The sequence below is a fragment of the Galeopterus variegatus genome, unplaced genomic scaffold, assembly GCF_000696425.1.
Source record: "Galeopterus variegatus unplaced genomic scaffold, G_variegatus-3.0.2 Scaffold3619, whole genome shotgun sequence".
NCBI lineage: Eukaryota > Metazoa > Chordata > Mammalia > Dermoptera > Cynocephalidae > Galeopterus > Galeopterus variegatus.
In genome coordinates, this window is record NW_007729730.1 from 174,320 (window position 1) to 184,227 (window position 9,908).

The window sequence follows — 9,908 nt, forward strand, 5'->3', positions numbered from 1 at the left end:
TCAGGCGGGGAAGTCCAAGATTAAGGTGCGGGCATCAGGTGAGGGTCTTCTTGCTGCGCCATCTCATGGCGCAAGGTGGAAGAGCGACAGAACTCAAGAGAGCAAGAAAGAGGGGGTTGAACTCACTTTTATAGCAAGCCCACTCTCAAGGTAACTAACCGACACTTGTAATAACAACATTAATCCATTCATGAGGGCCGAGCTCTCATGATCGAATCATCTCTTAAAGGTCCTACCTCTCAACACTGTTGCATTAGAGATTAAATTTCCAGCACATGAACTTGGGGAAACACATTCAAACCATGGCATTCAGGCTCTGTCCCCCAGAAGTCATGTTCTTCTCACAATACAAAGACCCCCCCCACGTCACCAGATCAGGGCAACACCTCTAAGTGCCATGCAACCCAGACTCTCATGTGTTTAGGGAAAAGCAGGGGAAGCTGGGGCCCTGAGACAAGAATTTGGCACAGGTTGGGAGAAGCAGGAGCACTGAAGGACAGAGTCAGTGGCCTGTAGAGCCCTACCGGAGACCAGATCTGTCCAGGCACTGAGAGGACACCTGCACATCTGGGGAAGGGTCCATGGGAGCGCAAGCAAAGAGGTCTCTAACTAGGCCCCAAAAGCCATGCTTTAGAACAGGAAACCACAAATGAAATCCCAGAAATCTGAAGACAACAAAATAAAGAAAGGAAAAGAAAAATCTAGCAAAAATCTTCAGCTCAGTTAAGAGGAAAGGAGTTTTAACTACTAGTTGAGTAATTTGGTAGGTTCAGACAGACAGAAACCACCTGCATTCCCCACCACTACTGCCTAACTTCCCTCCAAGTAACAGGGATTTAAAATTAAGATTTTTACGTATTGAGCAAAATAAAACTGGCGAAATCACTCTAAAATGTTTCTGTTTTTCTAAACTTGTGTTAATTATATAAAATAAGTACAACAGAAGTGATAAAGTTGCAATGCAAAAGGAAAAAAAAAAAAACAAACAAACAGGCTTTGTTAGACTAGTAAAGATATTACAAAACACTCTACAATGTCCATGGACCTTTTAAAGAACTACGTAGTAAGATAGCAAGGCCATGGAGAAAATGCTCCTTTCTTTATGCACATTTCTAGTCTAGTCTGGTTAACTCAGTAATTAGGACACAGTGCCAGTGAGGCCGAGGCTATGAGTCCCACTGGGAATAGATGTAGACCATTTTAGACTGATCTGAGATATGCTTTTCTGGGTCCCAGGTTGCAAATCCAAATTGGAGTCAACCTTTCAACTAAGAGGAAGTTACTGGCATTTGCAGACAGTAAGCTAAAGGGCAAACTCTCAATATTGCTAAAAATATAACTGAATGCGATCCCACTGATCATGGTCTAATTGTACTGTTTCCAAATATAAAGAGCAGCACAACTCATTTATATTTCTATTACAGCCTCTATTCATCTGGTGAGTTTGGATGAAGAAGAAAATTAATTAGCTTTTGTGGTTAAAGAACAAGATAAACCAGCTAATAAATGTGGCATTTTAGCCTATCAAATATTTTCAATTCAGAAAGGTAAGGTCTGAAAAAAAAGCATCAGTGACAGAAAAAAACTGTGCTAATGCTTATTTAGATCCAAACACCACTGGTCACTAATATGAAAATCCACCAATAAAAATTTACTTAAAATATGAATTCAGCCTCTTTAAATATTTATGACTGAAAGCTTGATGTTTTATCAAAAGAGAACAATAGTTGAGCACCTAATCTAATGTGCACTTAATCTGATACAGTTTTATATTACTTTCATTTTTTTCCAGATCCATAATGATTTTTAAATCGAACACAAACACACTAGCAACTTATGGAAAAAAATACGAAATGTTACAATATTACAACCAGATGGTTTGCCAAGGAATGCAGAACAAATCAAAAAATAAATAAAGCATGAAAAAGAGCACTGAGGAACAAAGAGCTGAAAACCATGGGCAGTAAAACATGTTGACAAAACAGCACACTATGAGCAGGTGTTTTTTCCACTTGGTACCTGTCAGCAGTCTGTATGCTGGGCTGAAGCACAGGTAAGAATTCCTGCTGCAGCAACCCCATGGGAGGGCTAGAAGGCCTTTAAAAAACAGCAAACAGCAGCATTCAAACACCCACACCGACTCACCCTGCACTGCAAAACAACACTCCAGAGAAAATACACAAGACTGGGAGCAGACTGTACAAGAAACTCTTTAACCTCCACAAGCCACTGGCCGCAGCTGTGATTTTAAGGAGAGTGGGAGAAGCTAGCGAGCCCTCACTGCACCTGCTTGCTGCTGGTGCATGTCCACAGGCATCTTGGTTCCTGGTGCCAGAGCTCAGCCCACTTGAGATTCAGTATAAAAAGCAACCAGTGAGGAAGAGGACGATGAGATGCAATTGAATGGCACCGGGGAGTGGGGTTAACATTGGAGAAGACACCTTTTCAGACCCAGCATCCTTTACTCTCCACTCTTCTCATGCCCATGCCAATCCCAGAAATAACCCTGGACTCTTTGCAACCACCTACGACAGGATCGAAGCCTCAATCTGGAGAGGCCCTTCCAAGAGGATGAGAGTGGCTGGCAATGACTTTGATAAAGAAAGGGTAAGTATGGATTTCAAAAAAGTATTGAGAAAAGGAACAGATGGGAGAGAAAAGAGTCTGGGATCCATGGCTTTGCAGAGTTCTGTAACAACAAAGATTAAGTACATTAGCTGGTGATCACCCCATAGAACATCGTCATCCACCCTATTCAGAGGAGATGGAAGACATCATTTCCCATATTAATCCAGTCTAATGCAACTAAGATACTAAAAATACCAGCATAGAAACATTTCTCTATTTTAAAATAGTTAAAAGCAAAATGTCTACCTAACAAATTAAGAGCGTCTTCCCTCCTTTTGGTCAGGTTCCAGGTGCCCTTGGTGTTTGTACTGTACCTGCTTGCATCCGACATGCCACAACTAGGACAGGTCACCTTACGCAAGGGGAGGAGCTGTACACTGCTCACAACATCTCTGCCACTCATCTGGGGAGGCCACCCAAAAGGTCTGCAAATGGCTTCAGAGAATTTGTTTGGAACCCAAAGGGAAAAGGAATATAGATAGTTTTATTTAAGATTCTAATCATGCCTCAATTAGTAAGAGCTCTCTGTCTTATGCAGTTTGCTGCTACTACTGTAATTTAGGCATAAGTGATTTGAAATACAGGTTTCAAATGAACTTTGAGACTCACGCAGTGAAGACTGGGTAAATTCCTACAAGGTCAGATCACTAGGTAACAATACCTATTCCTGCTTCCAAACTGATGAAACTGCAGGTTTCCTAAGAAGCTAGGAGGTTTGTCTTCTAGAGGAAGTTAGAAGAAATTAAGGGTTATATTGATCAAGGTGGGAGAGCCTGGAATTATCCCTCAAAAACCTAAAAATGCATGATGGGTATCCCTTACACAAACAACCTCAAAAACCCTTTCCAGTAATACTATTTGGGAATCCAACACTACCTCACTTTAATTCCTTGTCCTAGGGATTGTCTGCATGTATCCATGTCACCGTTCAGCTTAATAAAAACTGGTAAAAGAAGAAAGGTTCAAACAATAAAATTTGAGGGCCAACTGTTAATTTCTTGACAATCTGTTCTTTCGCACTTCCACAGACAATTAAGCATTATGTAAGTAAGTTGATAATCATCTGTAGGTTTAATCCTATGTAGACAGAGTTTGGTTCTAAGGCTGTCTCTGTATTATATAATTAGTATGGTGATTGTTGATAGAAATTAATTAAAAAGCTTCACTTAAGGCATGTTTATACATCCAGTTTCAAAATCTAGAAAAGAAATCCCCAAACAAAAGGGGTTCCCTGGGCTCTGACAGCAAAAAGTAATCTTTATTCTCAAACACTGCTAAGAATATTTGGAACCATGTAGTTATTTTTCCCATAGTTCTGATTCACGATTTTAGGAAAGTAAATGCGGATGAGAAGATGAGCATGCCTAATGTATAAAGGCTCTCGTGTTTTTAAAAAACAGCATCTGTTCTTTCATTTTAAATGTTCAGAATATTCAATAACAATTACAAGATGAAGAAGAAAAAAAAAAAAAAAAACACTTAAACTTTCCATTCTGTAGAATGGATTCCACAAGAACCCATTCTTGCTAGGACATAAAAAGAAACGTTTGCTATGCACCAAATTACTGAGGTTATGGAAATCCAGAATGAACATTTCTTACTTCCCTCCCTCAACATTTCTAAGACACTACAGTGACAGAACAAGATGGGAATATTTGCTTTTAACAACTGAAAACTTGTTGATTTCACAGTTGAGGGAAAAAGAAAAATGTTTTCAGTTTTAGCAGTACTTTCTTCTCACTAAGGGTTCAGTCCCTTGCAGTAACTCCAACACTGACTTACAGACACACTGAATATGCAGCTGCAAAGGAGGTATGGAAATAAAACTATATGTGGCAGTTACAGCAGAGAGGGTGTATTATCCAAACTACCGTAAGGATTGAAGGATAGAAGCAAGTTTCATGAGCTATTTAAAAATCATAAATCATCACTAACTTGGTATTTTCATCTGGGCCAACTTGAAATGTAACATCTTTGGGTACAGGGGACATGCCTGAGACTGAGCAGTCCCACCATGATTTCCTAGAGGCACTAGACCCAGCTATTTTACTTTGTGTTATATAAGTAATGAGGATTTCTTAGGAGGGCTTCAAATACAGCTTATGAATAAAATCTGTAGTTTTTCCTAATAAATTTTCCTAATCCAGTACAACTTTAGTTAAACATGGCTCCTCTTAACTAAAATCACTCTATGTCTAATCAGAAATTTATAGAATCAGCCTGTAAATTTTTGGGAAAAAAAAAAGATATGAATGAGACTTTTATCTAGTGAAAAAGATTTAAAAGTGACAGAAACAGTCCAATTTAAACAATGTTTTTCAGAAGTGCAGTGAAGGAAATCCAAGTCTTTCAAAAGGTAGCAGAATCAAACTGACTTTCAAAAACAGAGACCAGGTTTGGATTCTTTTCTATTAAATTTTCGAAAGGTATAGAAATTTATAAACATTTCACACAAGCACACAAAAGGTGAGCACTCAGCACAGGAGAACAAAAGACAGCATGCTTACTTGATCAGCATTCCTTGATTGGGCAGTAATTCCAGATGAATTTTTCCACCTTCCTGAGTTCTTAAGTAGGCAAATTCCTCCAGCATATCAATATCTGCAGGCCACATTCAGGTTAATCTCACATGAAAGCAAGGTGCCCTGTCCTTGCTGGAAGAACAGGATCTTGGCGTTTGAGTAACCTGCCCATCACCACTCCACTGACACCTGCAGAGTCAGTATTGGAACCCAGGTCTGCCCGATTCCAAAACTTATCATTCTTATACCAACCAAACTGCCCACAAAGGTAAATCTTGGCATAAAATGTGCCAGGTTAATGGACATAAGGACAGCATGTTTTTCATATAGATGATAATTAAACAGACTCTGCATGGTTGTAAGATCAATTTTTTTGTTTTCTTAGTAAGAAATGAAAAGAAGCAGTTGAAGTGGGGAAGATTATTTTGAGTTATAGAAGATGATATTCATAAAAATAAAGTGATTATTTCTTCATACCTAAGGTACAAGGATTTGTAGATACTTCAGGAAAGGAGGCTTCTGTGAGTCCCCCAAATTTTATGCAAATGTTGATGACATTCATATACACATTTTTCTGGTGAAAAGTGATATAACTTTCTTCAGATTCTGAAGGTGTCTGTCCCCAAAAAGGTTGAAAGCTATTGCTCTGGGCCCTTGGACAAAGATATCCTATTCCTTACAACTCAGAAAAAATGGATTCAGATAAGCAATCAAATACAAACATCCAAACTGATACATAGTCTTCAATTCAAAGAAGGTCTTTTCCTGATAAGCAGCTATGGTGTTGGGGAGCATCTTTGGTGGGTTGCTCACTGGTAGCCATGACAGCTATGGCATGGTGCTCTAACATCTGATCCCAACGGACAGCCAATGTTCCAGGAGAAGCCAGAGGAGGGACTCTTTTGATAGATGAAGGCTGAGGAATTATTATATTCCATGGCTAAACCAGCCACTCCGGTGTCTAATAGGAACCTATTAGGCTATTACTTCAGGCATCTTGGGTACCTCCTTAGACGTCAGCTAGAAGTGGAAAATGGAACAGAGTTCTTGATACTCCTGATTTTTCAATTATGTCTTTGAAGACTTTTATGACATTCACAAGACCCATTGCCACAGCCCCATTTTTTTTAACTACCATCCCCTTATCTTTCTCCTCAAAATAGTAAAAACCATTATTTCTATCCAGAATGGTTCATTCATTTTTATATCATGCATTCATTCTAAAAAATCACAACTTGTTCCTTAAACAAGAAAAAGGATACTTGTAACATAATTGAAAAAATTCTCATATTGGAAGTTTCCTTGTTGGCAAATCTTATTGACAGCTTTCAGGAAAAGATTCTCTCCTCGTGGCCACTCTTGCTGAAGCAGTACGATCACGTGCCCCAGTGCCATGTCATCTCTGTTGTCTGTGAAAGCCCTAAGCTGCAAGACAAAGATTTATGCAAGACACAGAAGGAAAAGGAAATCACAGGTTAAACTAAAACACAGCCAATATCACTTCCTAAAAAAAAGTGCTCTCTCTATAGACACACACACAAATGTGTGATAAAGGCTAGTAGAGCAAGAAAGGAGCAGAGCAGAAACAAAATTGCTAGTAACATCACAACTGCCTTCTAAGGAGAGTGGATCCTAATCAAAGCAGCCTCAGGCTCCCTCTGTGCTGGGAGTGTGTGGCAATGGGAGCTGGGCATGTGCTGTGGGCCTGAAGCTTTTGAATTTGGGAATCAGGGCTAGAGAAAGTTGAGTCATTCTGTACAAAAGAGAAAAAAAAATTAGAAATTTCTTGTAAGGGAACAGTTGGGAGTGGAATGGGCAAGAGGCCCCCTAGGGGAGAAGAGTTTGAGGAGAATGTGGGACTGGGAGAAGGAAAGGCAGTGAGTCACAAGGAAGGGGGTGTGACTGGAGAAATGGCCCAAGGACTTTTGTTTTAAATGTTTGAAATTTTATGCAGCTATGTGTAAAATCACACTTTACACTGTTTCTGGTGACCCAAGGGACTCCAATGATTAGTTCAGTTGGGGAATTTCTGCATTGAAGTGGAGACCCAGATTGTTATCCTCTTGCACATAAGCCTTCCTGAAACAGTTAAGCCTCTCTACTCTAAAGCTCTGCTCTACCTGCAGCCAAGGGCCTTGGTGCCCTTTCAAGAGTCCTTGAACTTTGCCAACACTGTTGGGCCTTTACTGGTGTTGATCCTAATGCCTAAAACGCTTTTTGCCCACCGCGTCATTATGACAACACTCATCATCACTCTATGAACCCAACAGCATCTGTATTCCTTTCTTCTCTAATCTATTCTGATGTGTATATTTATTGAACACTACTATAGGCAAAGTTATGTGCATACTTGTCCCACTATTCTATGTAAACTTCTTGAGGACAGGGATAATTTCCTGCTCATCTTTGCCTAGTGCATCTTTGCCTAGTGCAGTGATTATTTAATAAATATTTGTTCATTCCTAGCCCATGGGCTATCCCCACTACTATACTAACCTGCCCTTTAAAAGTACCAAACTAATAATCATTAAAAAGACTCTCAAGTCATTTTGGGTCATCAGAACAATATTTCAAGATAAATTTTTTTCAGGCTAATCAACTTTAAGCTTACCTTAAAACAGGCTAACATTAAATGCAGGCAGTATGGCATAATAGCCTTACTGGTACAAGGCAGAAGCTTCAGATCTGAACCTAACAAAAGTCCACAATGTAATGTTAATGCATGTTACTGTCAAAGAAAACAGCTTTGAAAAGCAAATGTTTAAGATGCTTCCCTTAAAATAAAAAAAAAAAGATAAGCAACAGTCACATGATTTCAAATCTAATTAAAACATAATTATACTTCGTGATGGCAAAATTGGTTTTTCAAGGTCTCTATATTTCATTTATCAATCATCTTTCTTAACCTTGCTTAAATTCTTTTTATTATAAAACATTTCAAATATACAGAAAATTATATAGATGTGGAGTATACTAACATTTATAAAGCAAATGTATTTCACAGGGCCTAGTTTCCAAACCCCTATAAGTTTCAGGTTTAGCCTTTTTAAAATTACATATAGAAATGTTAATTCTAACATCTCTGATATAGATAAAGAATTGTAACACAGCAAAATTATTGGCTCAAGGACAGACGTCCTTGGAGCAGGTTAACCTACTGATTGATATGTTAAGAAAGTTGCTTTATTGTTATGTAAAAATACTGCCGGAAACTGCTGTAGGAAAAGACAGTATTTGCTAAGAACAAGCTTTTGTTGGTGGATCAACTTAACCTTTTGCAAATTTCATTAAGGAATGTCACTTTAAAAAAAAACTTTAAGCAATGGCTTTCAAGGCAAGATCCCAGTCCTTTCCTTTATCATCTGTGCTCTTCATATTCTAAATTCTTCTCTACCCAGAGGCAAGAAGCAGCAAAAAATAAATAAAATTTTTAAATGGGGATTCTGCATACACATGTTTATCTATACAAAACAAAAGGTTCGTGATATATTTACCCTTTCTACCTGAGATGCAATCATTTAAAAAACAGTATTACATTCTATCTCATTAAAAAAGAAAATTTCGGGCTGAAACTCATGACCCAGTGGGTGAAGACCCACAGTTTGAAAGACACTGATCTAAGGTATATAACTAGGTGATGAGGTATATAACTAAGTAATGATATATTCAACTTGGTAATGCTAAGTTGGTTTCCAAACTGGTCATACGAATTTATACACCTTCCAGAAACATATGGGCAATGTGTTCCTTTACATCCTGACAATCACTGTTGCCACTCTTTAATTTTTGCATTATGATATATGTAAAATGGTAGCTTACTGATTTAATCTGAATTTCTAGTATTACTAATAGGTTGAAAAATCTTTTCAAATAGTTTTTGACCATTTGGATTTCTGCTTCTGTGAATCTGTCGTTCACATACTTTGCCTATCTTTCTGTGGGGAGTTGGTTATTTTTTTTTTTTTTTTGTCTTTTGTCTTTTTCCGTGTCCGGCAACGGATCGCAACCCTNAGGGTTAATTTCCCAAGGAGGAATGCCTCTCTCTTGAGGGTTCCAGGAAATTAATCCCTTCGGGGCTTCTCACTGCTCAGAAGAAATGGGCTTTGAGTAATCCTTTGCATCTCCCATCACCCAGGGGAGAGAGGTGACAAAGAGAGTGTAACATATAGAGAGAATATCACAAACACCATTGTGCTCTCAACTTGGCTTTATAAAATGTTAACATTTTGCTTTAGTTTTTAAAGATTTGAATATAAATTATCACAAAATCAGTTGAAGCCTCTTGTATTTCCTTCTGTGATTGCCTCCTTCCTCCCCAGAGACAGACATAATTCTGAATGTGGTGGTTATCATTCCTATGCATATTACATACTTTCACCATATAAGTTTATTTTTATAAACAGATGAATGTTTTGCATGGGTTCAGTCTACTATATAAACGGTGTCATACTGTACATATCCTGCAAATTGCTTTTTTTACTCAGCCTTATGTGTTGATTTATCAATACTAACAGATGTAGCTCTCATTCATTAATTCTGAGTGTTATATAATATTCTGTTGTTTACTTATACCACAATCGATTTGTCCATTCTCTTTATGGTGGATATCAACTTCATCAATTTTTCACTATTACAAACAATGATGAAATATACATTCTTAAATATATTTTCTTGTGCACTTGTGGCAAAAACTTTAAGCAGGGGCCGGCCCGGTGGCGCACTGGATAGTGCGCCGCTTGGGAAGCGCGGCGGCACTCC

General features: G+C 38.4%; 1 protein-coding gene across 1 annotated transcript in view; it reads right to left on the minus strand.

Moving 5' to 3' along the window:
* The window catches only part of INTS10 (integrator complex subunit 10), a 33,126-nt gene that overhangs the window by 1,261 nt on the left and 21,957 nt on the right, over positions 1 to 9,908 (minus strand). The window contains exons 13-16 of the mRNA XM_008585561.1: positions 7,762 to 7,841; positions 6,413 to 6,575; positions 5,136 to 5,229; positions 2,020 to 2,097 (exon numbers count right to left, since the gene is read on the minus strand). Of these exons, the coding sequence (XP_008583783.1) occupies positions 2,020 to 2,097; positions 5,136 to 5,229; positions 6,413 to 6,575; positions 7,762 to 7,841 (415 nt within the window). The remainder of the gene's footprint in view (positions 1 to 2,019; positions 2,098 to 5,135; positions 5,230 to 6,412; positions 6,576 to 7,761; positions 7,842 to 9,908) is intronic.